The 22,372-nt window shown below is 31.3% G+C and overlaps 2 protein-coding genes across 3 annotated transcripts; both read right to left on the reverse strand.

Moving 5' to 3' along the window:
- Nucleotides 1-15,116: 15,116 nt before the first annotated feature.
- On the reverse strand, nucleotides 15,117-17,517 carry LOC112292741 (OVARIAN TUMOR DOMAIN-containing deubiquitinating enzyme 5). Of its 2 annotated transcripts, XM_090256201.1 has the most exons (5): nucleotides 17,319-17,517; nucleotides 17,091-17,199; nucleotides 16,584-16,689; nucleotides 15,695-16,227; nucleotides 15,117-15,596 (listed from the first exon to the last, which is right to left on the reverse strand). In XM_090256201.1, exons 2-5 carry the CDS (start codon nucleotides 17,189-17,191, stop codon nucleotides 15,377-15,379), a joined length of 960 nt encoding a protein of 319 aa, XP_090112327.1. In that variant the 5' UTR covers nucleotides 17,192-17,199; nucleotides 17,319-17,517; the 3' UTR covers nucleotides 15,117-15,376. The 2 variants fall into 2 exon arrangements, with proteins under 2 accessions (XP_090112327.1, XP_024397303.1); XM_024541535.3 differs by lacking the exon at nucleotides 17,319-17,517 and having other exon boundaries at nucleotides 17,091-17,243.
- Nucleotides 17,518-17,667: 150 nt separating this feature from the next.
- LOC112292740 (uncharacterized) lies at nucleotides 17,668-22,062 on the reverse strand. Its single transcript, XM_024541534.3, has 6 exons — nucleotides 21,119-22,062; nucleotides 20,294-20,981; nucleotides 19,666-20,121; nucleotides 19,040-19,529; nucleotides 18,852-18,933; nucleotides 17,668-18,701 (listed from the first exon to the last, which is right to left on the reverse strand). Exons 1-6 carry the CDS (start codon nucleotides 21,416-21,418, stop codon nucleotides 18,495-18,497), a joined length of 2,223 nt encoding a protein of 740 aa, XP_024397302.1. The 5' UTR covers nucleotides 21,419-22,062; the 3' UTR covers nucleotides 17,668-18,494.
- Between the last annotated feature and the right edge of the window lie 310 nt (nucleotides 22,063-22,372).

The following is a 22,372-nucleotide window of genomic DNA, read 5'->3' on the forward strand; positions in this document are numbered from 1 at the left end:
ATGTAGTTTAAGCAATTGAAACCTAAATAAAAAGACAACAACTATTGCAAAAACTTGTGTTTGTATTGTAGAAAAATAAGTCATGAAGTATAAGATTGTTGCACCAATTCAATAAGATTTATAGCAAAGAATGGAAGTTCAAATATGAAAAAATCAAAAAACAAAGACATTTAGTTGCAATAGGAATCTTATAATTAAATAGCTTTAGACCATCAAATACATGTCTTATATTACAACCACATCTTACACCTTATTTTAAATTTTCTATAGTTATTACAACTTCAAAACATAAACTTTCAACTCAAGCACTTTTTATATTAGAGCTTCAATATGTTTTATAGATAATTTTTTTGCATTACAATAAGAATTAATGCTTTTAAAGAAGATCCAATTAACTTTAAGAAAAATTATTAATGAACAATCACTTATTGATAGGGCTTCGACTTTCACTTCGATTTGGTTTAGGATTTAGGATTTGGATTAGGATTTGGTTAGGATTTGATTTAGGATTTAGGATTTGGTTTAGGATTTGGTTATGGTTTTGGTTGGAATTTGGTTTAAGGTTTATTTAGGGTTTGATTTAGGATTTAAGATTTTATTAAGATTTAAGATTTAATTAGTTTTGGCCTAAAGCTTGAATGAAGTTCAATAGGATTTTAACTAAAATTAAATTAAGATTGAATTGAGATGTATTTGAGTGATATTTGTGATCTTTCTAAATATTTCTTTAAAAAAATTCTTATTGTTTGTTTGAAATTTCTTTGAGTTTCTTTTGAATTTTATTAAGCTTGTTTAGCACTATTATGGTCTAATTAGAGCCTTGTTAGTATTCTATTAGAATTAAGATTTTGTTATTGTAATTTCTATTCTTCTTTCCACAGCCAGGTGCCCAGAGCTTTTTCAAGCAAGACTTCATGTATTACGATAGCGGTTGTGTTCCTTCTAGAAGGTTAATTGAATAGTCATAGGAACGATGTTTTGGAAGGGTATCCACATTCTTTTTCTTAAATACATCTTAAAAATCTTGATGTTGGCTTGGAATGCCACTTGAAGTCTTTCCACCAATAGAAACAAGTGTGGCATAAATGACACAAGGTGATCCTTCTTTTGTAGCATGCAAGAAAGCTCTTGCATCTACAAATATAGGTTTAATTATACTAGACTTATGACTTTCTACTTGATTAATTACACTCTTAATTATACTTTCAGAAAAGTTAAGACTATGAGAAGTCCAATCTTTTTTAGGATTATATTTTTTTAGCCATGATAAATCTAAAATGATAGAATTAAAAGGAGATCTAATAATATTAAATATTACAAAGCTACTATGACCATTAGTTGCTATTTCTATAGGAAGGATTTCATGAGTAACATCTCTTGAAGACAACGGACGACCATCTATGACTTCTACATGAACAGATTTAGTTTTCTTCACTAAAATATGCTATGTCTTTTACGAAATTCTTCATCTAAGAAACATGTTGAGGCTCCTGAATCTAGTAAAGTAGAGGCTTTATGATGTTTAGGTCCTAGAATAACATTTATCGTAAAACATAGAGATGGTTCTGAAGAGAGGATAGGACCTTCACTAGGCATTGTACAAGGTTCTAGCTGCACGGTCTTTATTATAGCTAAACAAATTTGTTTTTTGACATGCTTACTTCTTTGATCGCCGTACTCCTCATTTTATGATTGCGTCGCTTCTTTGGGTAATGTTGAGCAGTATGTTTAGGTTCTCCATAATATTAATACAATCCTTCTTGACGACGACGAGTCTTTTCTTGCTCAGTAAGAGGTTTGAAATGTATTGCATAAATTTGCATATCCTCTACTTCTGAATGTATGTGTTGAAGAGATGTTGGTGTTGCCATTGAATTATAGTAACGTTGAGGTCCACTTGTATGGTTCTTAAATCAAAATTCAAAAAGATGATTGTTGCACTTCATAGCAAAGTCAATTACTTGACTCAATATTTGAGGATCAAGTAAGTTAAGCATTAATTTTTTTACCTCATATTGTAATCCGTAGAGAAATTGGCTATTAAGTGTAATATCATCCCACTTGATATCGATTGTAAGTTGTCAAAATTGTGAAGCATACAACGTTACTGATCAATTGCCTTGTCGCAAAATATAGATCTTTTGTTTGAAAGAAGTTAGAAAGATCTCAACAATGATTAAATAACAGAGTAGTCTTTCCAATGTCGTGTGGCATGATTTGCAATCTGGGAATACATGGAATATTTAGCTGTAGAAAGTTTAGCTTTAACTTATTGATTAAGCTCTAATAAATATTTTATTCCTCTTTTTAACTTATATACAAAGTCTTGGCTTTCAAAACCTCTTTACTTTATATAAGATATCCAAATTGTAGCAAAATCTTTCAAAGCATCTTTTTTCTACATAAGATTTTTTTTTTTCAATCTTTAAAAATTTATATCTCTTGATTCAATTATTTAATTTCTCTCAAATTCTTAAATAATGTAGTTATTATTTTTAAGTATTATTTCAAAAAAAAATTATAAAATTGCTACTAATCTTTTGACATCTTAAAAATCCTAGCAGATACTTTAAATCCTAACTTATAAGCACCCAAGCACTATTTTTTTTATATCTCAAAAGTCCAAAATTCAAATGCCACAAAATTTATGCATATAATTTATTAACATGATTATATAAATTTTAAAAAATTTTGAGCTAAAATCTAGTCAAATTGCTCAAGATATAATTGAAAATACAACCACTAGTAAATCAGGTTACTTACTACTCTTAGATTGGAAGCATTAACTTAAACCTCCAATATCTCTTTTATTCTAACTTGAAATCCATCAAATAATACATCAAAAATATAGCTAAGAGAGTGCTCTCTCCAACTCCGATTATCAATCCTTTATTGCTTTCTGTACCCCTCTGTCATATCCAAAAGAGTGACAGTAGGTACAATATTTTTGAGCTTTGTATGGATTACTATGTCACAAATATATATTTATTGTAATTATTATCTAGGTAATATGAATAGGTAGAAGTAAATAAAAATAGATTAATTTCAAAATATCTTTTAAGAAAGCTTTCTAAAAGCTTTACAAATATTATTTTTACTTTACATGTATTTGTAGTTGATTGATAAGTTAGAAACTTGATCAACAAGTTAGCCACATGTTACACATATTGGTAGCTTGCAAAATAAGCTAACTATATAGCGTCTATATAATAAACTTGCTATGCGAGTTAAGATATATATATATATATTGTATAAAGTCAACACATTTTTGAGGTCCTATAGAATGTCACCATGTAGCTCCTAGGTAGATAGTATATATAGAGGCAATAATAAAATCTTCTTCATTCTTATCAATTCTTTTCTTGCTTGTAGTTTAGTTTTAAGAAGTCTCTAGTTTTTTTATCTTTTGGCAATAACCATTTTAATTTTTTATTAATATACATACTTAATTATTTCTATTTTATCATATTTCTTTAAAAAAAGTTTCACTTATTTATTTCCTTTCATCAAGTTCTTGTCCTCTATATCTAACTTCTTTAGATTTGAATTATATAATTATGATAATAATTAGAAATCACAAAGAATCACTTTTAAATTTAATTTTAATAACATCAAAATATTTAGATATTCATTTATTGGAGCCATAGAATTTATATAAGTTACAAAAAATATGAATTTATTTATCATGTTTGCAGTATTAAGTCTTTATTTAAATAATAATTATAATATATTTCTAAAATAATATAAAGGATATCAAGATATATTTAAAAAAAAATACAAATATATTGCCAAAATACCAAGCTTATGAATGAGTGATCAATCTTCAAGAAAAAAGCCAATTATCATTTGAACCAATTCAGAATATATTATTGAATATTCTTGTTATTTTGAAAAAATGTGTGAATAAAAATCTTATAAATAATTTTATTCAATATTCAAAATCTCTTATAGGTGCACTAATTCTTTTTGTGAAGAATAAAGATATATCTTTGCAATTGTATAGATTATTATACACATAACAAACTAATAATCAAGAATTGAAACCTTTTTCATTCAATATCAAGACTCCCTAATAAACTAAATGAAGGTAAGATATATTCAAAAATAAATTTATAAAGATCCTATAATAGTATACATATTAAATAAAAAAATGAATAAAAGAAGGCATTTTGGCCTCATATAGCCATGTTAAATACATTTGTAAATAGATTCTGAGAAAATATAGATTATTATAAAATAAAAAAATATATATATATTTAAAATTTTATATGATGTCTTATGTTTTTTAAAATTTACAAACTATTATTGAGTATTTATAAAGAACTTCTCTAAAGTTACTAATGCACTTATTTAATAAAGTTTCAAAAAAAATTAAATTAAATATAGATATAAAAATAATATTTTAATATTTAAAAATGGTCTTTACTTTAGTTCCTATATTATGTTGTTTAGATATTTTAAAGTAATATTTTATAGAAAAAAATACATAAAAATTTTATAAAATTTTATTATAAACAAATGAATGGAATAGGATCCATATTAGTACTTTTTATCCAAGAAAATTTTGAGCTACAATGATTAATTAGGAGATCTGCAACAAATACCATTTTGCTATTGTAGATTCATTCAAAAAATAGCACACTATCTAAATATTAATTTTTATTCCATTGATCATTTATTTTAATAGATATTATTATAAATCTTCTAATTTCAATTTTTTCTAATTTTATTTTTATAATAGTAGATTTATTTTTATTTTTTGTTATTTTTTATTATTATTAATAATACATATTTTATATCATATTAAAAAATAATTATTAATATAAAAAAAACTAAACTCCTCTTGAATAATATTTATTGATATTATGGAATTTTAAAAAATATATATTTTATTATAAGCATCAATTTAAAGCAAGCTTTTGGAAGACACTCTTTAACATATTAAAAATTGATTCCATGTTATTTTAATTTTTTATCTTTAAATCCATGGACAAATAAAACATGTGAACTAAGTATTGAAATAATATTTACAATATATTATCAACTACCACTAAGACAATTAGACAACTTTCTGTCACAGACATACATATTTATCTAAATAAGAAGTGTTAGATAGAAGATAAATGTAGGTAGATTTGATATTATCTTGTTGGAAATTTTTTAGAAGCTTTGTAGATGAATATTTGACTTTATATATGTTTTTAGTTTAAAGGTAGGTAGAAATCTCACATATTTTCAATATAAATCATAGAGATATTATTTCTATATTTATAGAAAAAATCAATAATGAAGTTCAAAGTTTGTACCAAAAAATTGTGCAATTAAGAAAATCAAGTAAATCAAGTTTATAATTGAATCTAAAAAGTCTTACTTCTATAAATATAAGTAAGATAAAGATAAGCATGTGAGAGAAGTTTGATTGTACAAGATCAAAGTTTTAAAAAAAATTGCAACAAGTAAAGCTCTATTTCAAATTGCATCTTTTTCAATATTTTAATAGATATACTCAAGTTGGATTTATAAGAGCCTTTTTTCCTAGGAATTCTCTTTTTTGATTTGTATCTTTGATGGAAAAATATTTACAACTATTATACAATTTAAATTCATTCTTAAAAGTGTTTATGGCTATATTTGGAGAAAGTAATTAAAAACGCTTAATAGAAACCAAATTTGTATTTTTACAACAAAGATCATATTTAATCACTATATATACTATTAAATTCTAAAATCTTGATTACAACATCAATTGAAATGATAAAGCTCTTATCAATCAATTTTGATATGAGTTAAAAGATAATGTTGAAGATTTATTGTTAATAATATCAAAAATAAATTCATTGAAATAATTTATTGCTTAAGCCATTGCATGCAATAATGGACTTTTTGAAAGATGCTAAGAACAAAGATTTGATTAAAGAAATATAAATCAAGCTATAGTGATACCTTCTAAGTTTTTGGAATCTTATTTGTTTAAGCCAAAGCATATATAAATTGATATAGAATACTTTAAACTTCTTATTGAGTAAAAAAAGACTCATCATTATCAAGAATTTTTTTTTTTTATTTGTAGAGAATTCAAGCATACTATTTAACATTGTCCAAATAAGCAATATAATCATAAAATAAGAAACATGGTTTTCAGAGAAGATAATGTGTTAAAAAATGAGTTTTTTTAAATATATGTTTAGGATTTAGGATTTAAGATTTATTTGAACATGATCTATTTTTTTTTAATAATATTTTTTTATAATTTTTTATATATAATTTAAAGAAAAATTTGATCTATTCTAAAAATATAAAAAATAAAATCCATATTTATTGTGTGTTATAAAAATTTAGAAATAAAAGATTATATGTTAAGGTAGAAAGGTATGTATTTTATATTGCTCAATTTGGCTTTCTAGGATACATTATTTCTAACAAAGGCCTTACAATGGATTCTATGAAGGTTCAAATTATTATGGATTAAAAGATTTTAAAAATAGTTAAAAATATATAATTTTATTTGAGCTTTATTAATTATTATTGGATCTTCATAAAAAAAAACTTAAATTATGGCTATTCTTATACATTTGACTTGTAAAGTCTAACTTAAGTGGAATAAAGATGCTAAATCATCTTTTGAAGCTTTGAAGGTAGTATTTATTTTGGCATCAATCTTCTATCATGTCGACTTCTCCAAAGCATTCTTTATAATAATATACACATCAGACTTTGCTATAGGTACCATTTTGTTACAAAAAGGAACACATAACAAGTTCCATCCAATATCTTTTTATTCTAAAAAAATTTCAGGAGCCAAGATTAACTATAAGATTTATGATAAAGTATTTTTAGTAATCATGGATTCATTTTAAGAATATTGTCATTATTTAAAAAGTACTTCTACTCCAATCACTATGCATATGAATCATAAGAATGTAAAGTATCCAAAAAGCAAAGTACAATTATATGTTCTTCAAGCTTGTCACAACTTTTTAATACCTGGACATTTTGGATACAATAAGACTTTGAAGCTAATATTGAAAGATTTTTGGTAGCCTCAAATATAGAAAGCAATAAAAAACTTTGTAAAATCATGTAACATTTGTTTAAGATCAAAAACTCTTTATCATTATTCTTATGAACTTCTTCAACTATTATCTATTTCAAAACAAGCATAGTCTTTTATTTCTATGGATTTTATCATGGATTTTTTAATTCTTAATTTTTATGATTTTATATTCATGATAGTAGATCATATTATCAAGATGGCATATTTTATATCATGTATAAAATCTATTATTATCATAGATTATTCAAAGATATTATATTGGATAAAAAGACTCAATTTATATCAAGATTTTGAAGAACCATTTTTAAGATTTTAAAGGTGGATATAAAGCTATCTTTGGCTTTTTATCCTCAAATTGATGGACAAACAAAGAATATTGACCAAATTTTGGAGTAATATTTGAGATGCACCATCAACAAGATGATTTGATAATTTTTTTTATTGACAAAGTTTGCTTATAATAATATAATATATTCTTTTATGTATCAAATATCCTTTTTTATTAATTATTATTGTCATTTAGAACTTGATGCTTTTGAATTTTTAACAATTAATAGTGTTGTAATAAAAGATTTAGTAATTTATTTGTTTGAGCTACATACAATAATAAAGGTACAATTAAAAAAAATTAAGAACAACTAAAGACCAACACAAATGCCTATCGCAAGAAGCAACTTCAAGTCCATGTTAGCAATAAAATATGGTTATTTTATTACAATATCAAGATTAGCTACTGTCATATTATAATTATTTGTAATATGTAAAAACTAATTAATATATAATATATTTATAATTATTGGTATATATTAGAATGATTAATAGGTTAATTTAAAGAGAGTTGATGTAAGAAAATTTATTTTGAAGTTAATCTATGTTGATTATGGTATTTAAATTATATAGGATTTAGATATTTAGTATAAAATTTAAAGAGATGATTGGAGTTCAAAGATGAAGATTCAAACCTCTAAGAAACTTAATTGGAAGGATGAAAGTAATATATAGATGGATGAAGGCAAAAAGTAAAGATCTTCATCCCTATTGATTGAAAGCCATGCCCAATAGGCTCTTAGAAGGTTGTCTGCGACCATAACAAGAGTTTCGGTAAATTCAAAAAGAGAATTTGAGAATTAAAATCAAGAATTATAAGGTTTAGAGTTTGGACTACAATTTATATGCAAATTTTAGAGGATTTGGAGTTAGGGTGATGAAGTTATAGCCATTTGAAGTTAAGGTATCTTTTTAAGACATACTATTGCTCTTTTGAAGATACTAGAAGTTTTACGATAGAATTTAGAAATTAAGAGATCCAATTGTAAGAATGATTTTAAGATCTATGTCTTTTACAAAAGAATTTTTTTATTTAAAGTTTTTATGAAGGAATTATAAAGCCTTAAAGAGAGTACATGTAATTCAAAGGTAATAAGTGAGTTGTTTTGTTGATAGTAATGGTTGGAGTCATATCTTAAGTTTCCACATGAAATTTTAACTCAAAATTTCTTAGAATGTATATTATTAGATTAAAAAGTTATATATCAAAATTTTATGGTATTTAAATATTTAATTTGTGAGATATGAAGAAAATTATACACATGTATAATTATGTATTATTAGGATTTTGGTGATATCTCAAGATCCATAACAAATTTGAGATTGAAATTTGTTGTTGCAGTTTTTGAAAGTACATCAATACTTCAAGCAAAATTTTGGTTTGTTTGCATAGTCTAATCATGAAATATGAGCTATTGAAGTTTGAAAAAAAATTCACCTTAAGGATATATAAGGATTTATAATATTTTTATCACATTTTGGATGATCTTTGGTATTTAGGGCTTATGTATTGATGTAATTGCCCTTATAAGGAAAATTTTATGTATAAACTTAGTGCTTTTCTATCTTGTGACTTGATTGAGTAATTAGTAACAACCAAAAGGCCAACGCTTTTTTAAGGAAAATTTTCTTTACTCCAATATTGTGCTTGTAATAAGTTGGATTACTATGAGCTTGAACTATTTTCTATTTTTGAACAAAAAAATCTTATTGCTTATCAATTATACCTAACAAAGTCTATGAAGATTCTCCTATATTTCATATTTCTTTTTTTGAGCGATATAAGATTATAAATATTTGAAGAAGAAAAATGTCACCTCTTCATATAAAAGTAGATAATAATTAAAAATTTGAAGTAGAAGAAGCTTTAGATTCAAGGCAACACCAAAATAAATTAAAATATCTTATTCATTAGTATAGATATGATATTAGTGAATATATATAGAAGCCAGCAAAGAATCTTACAAATATAGTAAAGAAAGTTGAAGCTTTTTATTAATGACATCCATTAAAATCAAGATAAAGAATAAAAAATCTTTGCTATAAAAGAAACAAGTTTTATAGAAGATAGTATTCTACATTCTTTCTTTATTTGTTTTTTTTATATATTTATAGTGCTAAAAAGATGGAGAACCAATAACTAGGAGATTCAACTTAAGAACTATTGTTTGTTGACTTATTAAATAAGATATTGCAATTGTAACAATTTTCAAGATGATATAATTGAAATAAAGATCTTCAAAAATAATATGTTTTTTTTCAAATTCATGACAAAATATAATGTATTTGGTATTACAACCTTCAAAGAGACTCTTGATATTTGATAATTTTATTGAAGGTAGAAATGACTACTGATAATATTTCAAATATTTTATTTGAAAAAATTTATAAAGGCATCAACAACAATCAAATAATAGGATGGTCTTCCCGATCTGATATAGGATACTATCAATAACTTAGAAGACTTATCAACCATCTTTGAAGTGAATAAAGATTAGAATATGTGACAAATATAATTTTTCATATCTTAGATTTTCACAACATATGATAACTCCTCCTCATAGAACTTGTTTTTAGAAAGGAGATAATGTCACAAATATACATATTTATTCCAATAATTACCTATATAATTAGGTAGAAGTAGGTATAAGTAGATTAATTTTATAATATCTTTTAGAAAAGCTTCCTAATAGCTTTGAGGACATGGCTTTGATTTTACACATGTTTGTAAATGATTGATAGGTTAAAAAGTTGGCCAACAAGTTAACCACAATAGGTAACAAGTTACCTATGTGTCTTACAAAAGTCAACATGTATTGTAGATCCAATAGAATATCATCATGTAGCTCTTAGTTTGATAGTATATATAAAGACAAGAATAAATCCTTCTTTATTCTTATCAATGTCTTTCTTGTTCTTAGTTTAATTTCAAGAATCTATATTTTTTTTGTCTTTGACAATAGTCATTCTAGTCTTAGTACTATAACTCAAAAATATAAATATTTACTAAATATTCAACAATATGAATATAGTACTTAGTAGTATTTTTATTTAGGCCTTAAATTTTTGTAAACAAAATTAAAACATTGTTTTGTATGAAACCTTCTATAATTTCTTTGTACTAGAATATATTACCAATAATAGTATAAAATGCTTTTTTTCTTAGCAATGAACATAATAATTTATAAAAAATAATAATGGAATAACTTTAAGTTAAATTTTTTAGTTATAAAAGATAGAATTACTTATATTGATTGATTTTTAATATTTTTCTATTTAAAATGATATTTATATTTAATATATTCAATAATTTTTATGACATAAGACTAAAAAAAAGACTCAAATAATAAGACTAAGCAAAAGACTAAAGTTAAGACTAAACAAGAAACTAACTTATAAGCATCTAGTAACAAATTTAATAATAAAGCTTTTTTTTATTATAAGAAATATCTTTTTACAATGTTTTTATTTTATTTTATTATATATATATATATTTATTTAATTAGATAATATTTAATTTAATATATTATATTTATTTATAAAAATATAAATTAATAATTTTAATGGCATATTAAAAATAAGAAACTTTAAAATTTATAAAATTAATTAAATAATATTAAAGATTATGTATAAAATATAAAAAAAAACTATTATAATTAATTTTTTAAAAAAATATTATATTTTATAATTAAAATAAAAATTATATTATTATATATAATAATAAATCAAATATAAAAAGTAATATTTTTAATTAGCTATAAATAAAATTAGTACATTATATATAATAATAAATTTATCAATAAAAAATTATATATATTATATAATAAAAAATTATTCTTTATATTTTTTATATTTATTTATTAAATATACATATAAATACCTATAAAATACGTGAATTTATTCAAATGTCTACAACCATCTTATACCACTTTACATGTAAATCTAATATTACTTTAATTGATTCTCTAAAATCTTATAATTTGATTCTTGTTCTTTAAAGTATGATTTTTTTTAGAATCTACCTTTTCATCCCTCAAATATAATTGATTTTTAGAAAAAAAATAAATTTGAAACAATCTTTTATTCACTCATATGTATTATATTTATCAAGAATAAATAATCTTTTAAAAATATTTATTTTTGGATATTTTTAATGCTACCACAATATTGGTATTGCCACCACAACTTGCTATCTACCACATACTACTAAAATCTGCAACCCACCATATATATTTTTAGTAAAAATTAGCTTAGAAATGCATTGAGCATGTAACTATAGAAGCATTTGATCTTACCTTAAAGTTGGAATAAAAGTGAAAAAAGAACAATGCCTAAGTATTTAGAAACACCTTGATAACCTTAAATAATCTAAACAAACTTATCACAATATATTTAACTTCAAATAAACCTTGAAGAATACTAACAAAAAATTCTTATTAAATTCAAAATAATAATAAAAAAAATCATTAAAAAAAATCAATAAAATAAATAAAATAAAATAAAAAAAGACTTGAAGAAATATTTAAAAAATTCTAAAAAAGTTATGAAGAAATGTTAAGAAAATATAAAAGAAATCCTAACAAATCTTAGTCAAACTCTAAGTAAGCACCACATTAGATTCCAAATTTTAATAAATATTACATTAATAGTCACGGATACATATATTTATTCTAATAATTCCCTAGATAATATAAATAGGTAGAAGTAGGTAAAAATAAATTAATTTAATAATATCTTATAGAAAAAATTTCTAGAAGCTACATAGATGTGATTTCATTTTTATACATATCTATAGGTAATTGATAGGTTGAAAACTTTGCTAACAAGTTAGCCACATATTGTATGTATTGGTACTACATAGTTAACTATGTAGTACACATTTATGAAACTTGTCTTGCAAATTAAGACACATGTTTCAAAAATTGGACATGTTTTAGAGGTCCTACAGAATGTCACTATATAGTTTCTAGTTAGATAGTATATTTAGTGGCAAGAATGAAGCTTTCTTCACTCTTTTCAATTTCTTTCTTACTTCTAATCTAATTTCAAGAGTCTTTAGTTTTCTAGTCTTTTGACAACAACCATTTTAGTTTCTTCTTGAATATACATACTTTCTTATTTCTATTTTATACATATCTCTCTTTGATACATATCTCACTTGTTTATGTATCTTCTTGGAGTTCTTGCTCTTAATATTAATTCTTAATCTTGATTCAATTTTCTTACATATCTTAAATTCCTATTTAAAAACAAGCACACAAAATTTTAATAAAATCTAACTTATAGATTGAGAGAAGTAATTCAAAAACTACTTGGATGTTAGCCATATTTTTTCTCTAATTTCAATATAAATTTTCTAGCTTAAATATCTCACTTTTTAATTATTAACTTATTCTCAAAATTTATTTAAATATAAATAGCTCAATCAACCATGAGCATACAAAAGAAAATTTCTAATCCAATTGGCAATTTGCTTGAAATTCTAGGAAATCCTCATTAACCTTCAAAACCCAATTTTTAAGAGCCTAACTTACTTAAACCTCAATTACTTTTGATTTAGCCATCCAATTGAATTCAAACTCACATCCTACAATTATTTCAACTACATTCACAAAGCCACAAAATTTCACATGTAGATCTACTACAAAACTTATACAATATACCAAAATGTAATCTTTTTTTTATTCAATACAAAACATAGACACCAAAAATAATTCAAACTTTGTAATACTCTCTAAAGTCAATATGCACTTAAATCCAATGCTCATAGAAACTCTATTACATCTTCTTTCAAAAACCACATTGCAATCAACAACTAAGAGCCCTATTCTCCATTGGTGTACAATTTTGTGCCTGAGGATCTGATTTTGACTCTTGTTCATAATTGACCCTCTATGGATATCAATTTAAGATTTATCTAATTAATTTTTCTTGATTTCTAGTCTTTATTTCTATCTAAAGATACCTATAATATTTTTTTGTTAATCTATCTTATTTTGCCTTGTTTATAGCTCTACAAAATAAGTAGAAGCCTTTTTTAAAAAAAAGTAGCATCAACACTTATTGGTTTTACTACCTCCTTAACTATTATCTATATTTATGAAATAATTTTTTATTATATTATAAAAAGAAGGTCTTCTATAATATTTTATTTTCTTCTTTCTTTTATCAAATAGTTGCATCACAGAACAATAACATTTTACACCACAAAATACTTTTCACAACCACTTGTGTTGTATCAATAGCTAATTATATCTGCCCTCCACTCTTTGTTAATTGTATTGTTGTATAATGTAAAATTCAATTAAAGATTATAGTAGGTATATAATTATAGAAGGATTTAAACTTATCTTAAAGTTAGATTTATAATCTAAAAACAATGCACAAGGTGTTTACAAATACCTTGGCTATCTTAAACAATCTAAGTAAGTTCCAAAATATTCTAAATACATCTCTTCTATCCTAAAAAAATCATTGATACATTGTATCAAACTCTAATTAATTCCAAAAAATCTCTAAAAAATATTTATTGAGCTCTAAGTAAATTCTAATTGACTCTTAAAAAAACTTAATTAAATCATGAGAAAATCTTAACTAAATCCTAAGTAAATTCTAATTTAATCTTAACAAATCTTAACAAAATTCTAAATAAACCTTGTTGAATCCTACCAATTACTACTAAAACCATAAAAAAAATCTTAATCACGCCTTAATCAATCATGTTCAAAATCACATAGAAGAAAAATACATACATAAACATATATCTATATCTATATATATATATATATTCATACACCTATTTTGGCATTGATGACAACTAAGCTTGTATTCATACTGTTGAAATAATCTATTGCTTTTTCATAAATTTGTTCAAAGTATTCAATCTTAATAGTAGATTAGTGTTGATTTGTATTGTTATCCAAGTTTTCCATTACATTATCTTCATTCTTGTAATTTGAATTTGCATTCATACATTCAATTTTGACCATTGCCTCTAGAAGTTTTTATTACCATGTAAATGCATGACTTCAATGTTCTGCACAAAATTCTCAATGAGCCACTTTTAACTGTGACAGTGAACATGCCAAGGATAAACTAATAGGTTGATAAACTGGTAACCTGCAAGTTCCAAGTTAAGCCTGAATTGACACTGGTTCATTCAATTCATTGCAAGCTTACCATCACTCCTACCTCACCAATGACACATTCATAACAAAAAGTACTGAATGGTTAGTAGAAATATTGCATTGTGGGTTTGGAGCTTTCCTGCGTTCTTTGGAAATGATGTAACAGCAGCAGCTTGCACTGATTAGTGCTGATAATGAAGAGATATCTGTAGCCTAAGTACAAGTAACTTGAAATCCAATAAAGTATTCCTTCTCTCATCTGATCAAAGACTCCACGTACCAGAATCGATCAGATTTTAAATGTTGAGAAGGCAAACAGAAAAGTACGTAAAGCTACAGTTGTAAAGACAGAACAAAGAAGTCGACTCGACAGTGCAGAGGGCAATTGTTTGATTGGGCAAAGGGTTAAGTATGAAACCTTGAAACGTAAAAAAGAGTGAAAACTAATAACAATGACAGATACTTGAAACTGAACTTGAGCATGATTGTGATCGAAAGAAAAATATATTTGAATATATAAATAATATTTAAGTATGCCTTTTCTACACAGTTAAAATCCCACTGTTATGCTCACCCAATGAGTTTCACGACGCCAACGCAACAGCCAATTTATACAAGTCGACTGAGATTAATGAAGTTTCCTAGGTAAGTGAACAGATAACAACCAGAGAGATGATTTCTCAAGCTGCCAAGCAGCATGCTGTACAGCTCAGAGCCTTGTCAAACTGAAAGCAATGAAATTGGGATTTTAGTTCCCATCCACAGTGCAGGTTTACAGAGAACGACTGGTGTGACTATTTTCCACCGGTGGCTGGTATAATTCATGCAAGGTGTCGCAAGAAGTTGGTGATCACAGAAACACGTTTCATCAGCGAGGAAGTAGGGGAACTACTGAATTGTAGTGCTCTCCTAACCCAAATGCATGTCTATGGTAAGAAATTCTGAGTTTCAGATCCGCGTTCGTGTACTCCGTACCCATTTCTACATCAGGTCCATTGGCTGAATACACAACTATATGTTTCTTCAAAGCTTGAGCCAAAGCTCCCAGCTCCAGCTGACCGCCCCAAGACGCAGTTGCTTCGACCTCCCTGGAAATTCACGCAATGGATGGTTAAGGTAAGAAATTGATCCAAGAAACAGAAAGGTAGTAAATTGGCAAGTAGATGGTTAAGCGTGGTGCCTTCACCTGCAATAAGTTTCAAACTTGGACTGTGGATCATTGCCCTCAATCTCCCGTTCCAGGTCTCCACCAATAAAAGGAAGAAAATCTTCGGGGTGAGATCGCATAAATGAAGCAGCCAGCTCCCGAAGTTGCTGGTACGACAGTAATGGGCATGCATTGGGATGGAGAGCAAGCTGATCCTCGACTGCACGGTATAGGCAGTGACCATCAGGCTTAATCTCTTTCAGGCCAAGGCCAATAGGATTAAGCTTGTTAGTCAGCTGTTGATCCTCAACTTCACGTTCATTGACCAGGTTACTTTGCTCCTCTTGAATCCTTTGTTGCCGTTGAGCTTCTTGTTGGGCACGCTTCTCTCGGAATTTTTGACCCTTGGAAGGCCTCCCTGGGTGATCTGGGGCTCCACTGGTGGTCACCCCTGCAATAGCCTTCACCAAAGTGTCTATACTGGCAACCTGCTCCTTTTCATCACCTTGAAAACCCATAGAAGCGAGCTCCTTGGCTTGGCGAGCCTTCATCACAGCATCTAACTTGACTATCTGAGTTCATGCCCAACATAGAATTTAATCCTTGAAGACCAAAATACAATTGTTTTTTTTTTTTCTTTTCAAAATATAATCTCTTGCAACGGTCAAGCAAGCCATTATTTCTGGGACTCGATAAAATCCAATGTAGCGCATCACATACGTAGGTCCCGAATGGTGATACTACTCACGTCTTCAGATACAACACGTATATTCAGAAGAATAAAGTACTCTGGACTGATATGCACAGAAAAACATTCGAGTATTACAGCCACTGAAAACATGTGTGCTAAAATATGATTGAACACAGATCATTGTACTCCTAATTATTCTTGCATCACATAACCATGCCACTAGATTAAGCTTCTCACCTCATCTTCGGCAGCTTTCTTCTTGGCCTTTTGCTCGGCCTTGCTACCTTTAGCAGCTGCCTTCTTCAACGCTATCTCCTTACCTTGCAACTCTTTGATCTCTTTCCTAAAAAAATCAGGATATCATTGATCTCATCAGCCCTGCTAACAGTAGTAGCCTTTTACGTAAAGCACCGCACTACGACAGCTACTGCAACCAACCCAATTTATTCTCAACTTTTGCAGAGCAATTGAGGAACCAAGAGGCAACCATCCCCAATCCTCACCCTCCCCCCAAACCGCAACAATCAATACGATCCACCCTGAACACCTCGTTCCCCAAAATCAAGTGAAAAAACTCCGAACACGATGCCATCACCAAACCCTCAACCGATAAACAAAAAACAGAAATCCACATTGAATCGAAAAATATGCTCAATCGTTCTAAACCTAATCGATTCAGGCCCCTCTAAGCTACACCAAAGCACAACCAGTGTAAAAAAATCGCTATCGAAAAACTAAACGTACTGATGACGAGAAAGCATCTCAGCGCGCGTTTCCTTGAGCTTGGCCTTAGACTTGGCATCTTCGTCACTCACGTGACCCACGTCTGCATTAGAAGCATTCATGGTAGGCTCTGCGATATGCAAATCGCAAGGCGCTTAAGGCAGACTTAGTGTAGAATCAGAATGACAAGGAGTATACGAAAGTTGACCGAAAGTAAGCAGAAATTAGGGCAAATTTGAAAAGAAAGACCTGGCCGGAACGCCCCTCAGAAACGCGTCTGACCGCTTTTCCTACTGCCACGGACCCACCTGGCCTACCACCGCGACCAGCGCTTTCACGCCTGTGCTGTTCCCATATCTCCACTGTCGCAGCCTCATAAGTATCATTCCGATAGCTCGCTTCTCGTGGAGGTATCTCCTGCGCATATTATGTCGCAGTGCTAAGTGAGGTTAAAACCGCCTAGCAATGACCAGCGTTTTCAAATTCGTGGGCAGAGGGTTGCAGATGAGAATTTAGGTCGCCTGTGATTTTAACGTTCGCCGAATAGAACTAAGATGGACGCCCAATTCCAGGATGGTAAATGGAAAGCAATGAAGCGTTTGAATCGGCAAATATTTTGTAGTATTGCAAGATGTTGCATATGACAGTTGCGGAATGCTATAAATAAGTGGCATGGTAAATTGTTTATCAAATTGATGGTCTCGTGGTTTGGGTTTTCATGAGTTCACAATCGTTTATCAGTGATAAGTTTCCATACCGTCTGTTTACCCACTTGGTCAATACTCATGCTATACTGCGGTGGCCAAACAAGCGAATGTACATCTGTTAGTCTCTAGCGTTTACTTAGCAACCCTAAAGTTCTTTGCGTAACTGAGCTACAGGACTCTTGACAATGCATCACCATTCCCATGCCAGCATGTTGATGACGGATTGGTTAAGCTGGTTGTTGCCATTGACGCAGCTTGTGATTCCAACTCGCATTGCATGACATCACATGACTCCTATTTTCTCTCTGCATTATCTATTTCGTTGTTTCTACGTATACAATGTCTCGTGCTTTTCTGCTGTAATCACTGATACAGTTGTCTTCTTTCCTGTCCTCGACTCAGAGAGAGAGAGAGACCATCAAATTTCGCCGTGACGTGGGTGAAGGCGCACTAGATTTTTGAATTGACCTCATAACAAGCCATGTCCTCGGCACGAGTTGGAATCTCATGAAACTATGGCTAGTGTTTGACTCTTACAGAAATTCATGAATCAAGACAAATGTACACAGATGTGACAGTTGAGGCAAATGTGACAGTTTGGGTAAAAGCCGCGGTAGTGGCAACTTTGGGAGGTACCCAAGCGAAATGGCAATGAGAGAGTGAGCGATGTCAAACAGGGCTGGATTGTCATTGAAGACTGTGCAGCCGAGGATGAAAACTATGCCTTGAAGCAGTTTTTGAAAGGAGGCTTTGGCTTCGATGAGAAGTGGTCAACATCACGAATCTGCTCGACTTGCTGCAGTGTAGATAGGTTCGATCCCTTTTCATGAGCAGAAGCTCTCATCTGCTCAGCCTTCTTCCTTGCAAGAGCTATCCGGTTAGACATCTTCTCGTGAGCTCGTATCCGCATCTTCTCAAGCTTCATCTGGAAATAGAAAATTAAGATAGCGAATGACAAGGCAAATCAGGGAAGGTCAAAACTTTCCATGATGCGTTCTGGAATGACGCAGCGATCATTTTCAACGCAGAAATGATGCTAAAAAAACGGAATGAATCTGTATAAAAAGTCACCAACCTCTAATTTCTGCATCTCTGCTTCAGCCTTAGCCATCTGGAGCTCTTCCCAAGCCTTGATTCTGGCTTCCTCTTTATCGAACCTGATCAACAAACTTCAAATCAGGCTATGTCGTGTCAATGATGTATCCCAAAATTTAATTGCACATTGCTGCAAATCAATTGACCTTCTAACAAGAACATGCATACAATTCTATTTTCTTGGTCTGCTTGGCTGATTCTTCCTGCGCTGCCGCAAAATCAATGTCGAATTCTCTGTCTAATACCCCTGAATCATTATCCCTCAAACTCACGGAGCACTCCACATCCTCCTCCTGCTGAGTGCTCCAAACAATGACGTTTCTGTCTTTGCCTCCCAGTTTGCAGAGTTCCAATTTCGCTAAATGGCATGTGCGAAGCTCCAGCACTCCAAGTCCAGCAGAGGTCGACCCAAACGAAGCTGGCCGCCTGCCTGGCCGAGCCGGCGTGTTGTGTCGTGAAGGTGAAGTAGCACATGCCGAAGTTGTGCATGTTGAGCTTTTCTGGCTCCTGGTTGAAGATGTTCTCCCAACGAACTTCCAGCTACCACCGGAGGTTGTAAAAACATCGGCAGCAATCGGAGTTCCCAATTGATGCGAGCCCAATCCCTCCATCGATTCCGTAAGTGTGTGCTTTAGAATCTCCACATCCGCAGAGTTATCTGAACGGGCAATTCAAATGTCTCATCAAAATAACTTCCTTGCGAATAATGGATCAATATCAAGAGGTAACATAGAAAGCCCAATCTGCAATAGCATTGCAAAAAGGTCTACGCATTGCACAAGCCAGAGTCGCACCTGAACATTTTGCGGCTTCAAGCATCTTCGATTTGTCTTGTCGAAGAGATTCCGAGATGACGCATTCTCTTGATTGTGCCGACGCAGTCTGATTGGGTGATCGATGTCTCCTGTTGAGCTCGGCGACTCCATCACTTTGAGTTTCGTGGCTTCTGACTCCATTTTTGGAGGACACTTCCACATCTTCCGCATGTTCATTGGATTTCGGAAGGCAACTGGTCATCTGGTATTCATCGGAACGAGAAATGTCGAAGACTCGTTTTGATAGATCGCCGAAGGAAAGAGTCTTTGATCGCCTCTTTTGCAAATCACATCTCGTCAAGCTTCCGGCATTTGTATTCGTATTCTTCAGTGTCGGAGACGATGGGTTTCTCTCAGACGTTGTTGCTAAAACTTCTAGACTATCAGGTCCAACGTGAGGCCTGAGACAATGACCCCCATTAAAATGCCTTCTTCCTATCAAAAATCATGGAAAGACGTCAGCAATCAGTAACCCATAACAACAATGAGACCACTCATGAAAAGAGAGTGGCGCGCTTGCAAAAAGCTTCGCTAGGAGGGGTCATCACGCCTCAAGCACCAAGGAAAGCCTCCTGTGAGTTCAAGAGATGCTTGCACCGATGCTTACCTGATGAGAGAGCTTGTGTAGGTCGATGAAGAAGAGGTTGAGGTGACGCCAATTCGTGATTACTACGACTGGAGATCCATTTCTCTGCATCATCCCACTTCGAAGGTGGAGGTCGGGGACAAACTCCTCCATGAAGAGGGCTCGACAACAACCTGTGCTGAAAAGACTTGCCTCTACTCGAATGCTCCACCAAGCTCGCAGCGCTGTATGATACAATGCCCATCTCAACTCCAGGGCTTTCGAATGAAATAAGATTTCCCAAAGGACTTCCTGATTGCGATTGACAACCTGAAAAGACCCGGGCCGGAGTTCCAGGATGATCAACATGCCCACGAGCTGTCAATCTTTCTCTGTTCTTTTCATGACAGATTCTCGGGACAGAAAGATTCTGTGGTAGGATGGCATTGCGAAAGCTTGACCGTGAGCTCTCTGACGTGATTTGATTGTCTGCAGCGGGAATGGACGTAGCATCGTGCACTGTGGCAAGGTCACTTGACGTTACCGCCTGATGTGGCCCTTTGTTGCGCTGAATTTGGTACTTATCCACAACGGCAGGAAGCGATGCAACTGTTTGGCATGGCTTGTTGTGAGAATTCTCTTCTCCTGTGCTAATATTGGCTCTTGTAGCTTTTAATGCTAGCGGTTGGGTCTCCAGCAGTGGCTCCAACGATCCAGAGATGGCACAAACCTGAAAACAAGCGCGCAACTCAGAAGTATTCATAGTTGTGCTGATTCCTATGTGGGTGGCAGTGACAAAGTTTGAATGCGATTCGTCAATGAAGGTCCTAAACTGGTACCGAGAAAACCATTTGAACGATGACAGACCTTGTTGAAGTTACGAGTTGATTCTAGTAGTGTCTCCCCGTCGCTCCGTTCTCTTTCCAATATTGCGTAACCTCGGTCAAGGCGAGGTTGCGGCAACTTGACAGAAGTTGCGTCCGACTGAGGACGACAGTCCATGATACTTGATGAGGATGATGCTGGGCTGATAAAGCGGACGTCTGCAATAACAGATTTGGGGCTCGCATTACCCTCAATCTTTCTACGAGGCGCAATCTCTGACTGCCGACAACCATACCGTGAAGTGTCAATAGCTCCATTAGGTAGAAGTGAGCGAGCGCCCATTCTGCTGTATGTTTTTTGTCAATGATGTCGTCTTTCTTCAAAAAGAAAAACGCTCAAAGTGATTTCAATGTTCTTTCCAGCTAGCAACCACAATCATGCCATCTCTCCTCTTATAATTCACAGTCAAACACTTCACTTTCTCAGTCTCTCTCCTTGGTACCCATCGTTCTTCCGTTTTGCCAACGCCACCAGTGCATCACCTCTCACAGAGATCGGTATCACATGGAGGTGAATCTAACAACCAATACACTAAAACCTCTACCCCCAATGTGCGAATTCACTAAATGCCTTTCCGTATCTCGAAGAGCCTCAAAACACTCGCAAACTTCCACCTACCTCTGTACATCTCTATTGTGAAGAAAAAAACAGAGGAAAAATTCACTGATTGCGTGAAGCTGGCGACAAGAGGGAACAGCCACACTCTCGGCAATTAAGATGGACATGAGCTCAGGGGACAACTCACGAGCTCCAGGAGTGAAGTGTGGTTTGAAGCCCACGGAGTAGCGATTATCACCACCACCTCACTGGTGGTGACGTTGGATGGTGAAGCAAAGCGAACCTCGCAAGAGCAGGTGCACATTGGGAAAGCCTTTTAGTAACCACATGCATAATGCTCACGACGCGGGTGCAGCTCCCAGCTCATCATGGCACACGCATTGACCAGAGGAAAGCAATGTCAGTGTCCCTCTCCCCCCCTACCCCCCCAGGAATTGTCGCATCTATCAAGAGCCTCTCTGACGCCGCGGTACGACGCACTGCAACCAGATTCGAAGCAGATTCGAACCATCTCCATGCAACTGTTTCATCGACGAGCTCCCACAGCTCGATGATTTCACTTCACCCACGTTAACCCTTCACGTAATCCCACCCCTCAATCTACAAACCCATTTAGAGGGTTCGTGTAGATTCTGTCCGAAATGGCACGGATACGTGGTGCTACTGCAGCGGGTGCGA

The sequence above is a fragment of the Physcomitrium patens genome, chromosome 15 (genome assembly GCF_059467195.1).
Source record: "Physcomitrium patens ecotype Gransden chromosome 15, ASM5946719v1, whole genome shotgun sequence".
Classification (NCBI taxonomy): Eukaryota; Viridiplantae; Streptophyta; class Bryopsida; order Funariales; family Funariaceae; genus Physcomitrium; species Physcomitrium patens.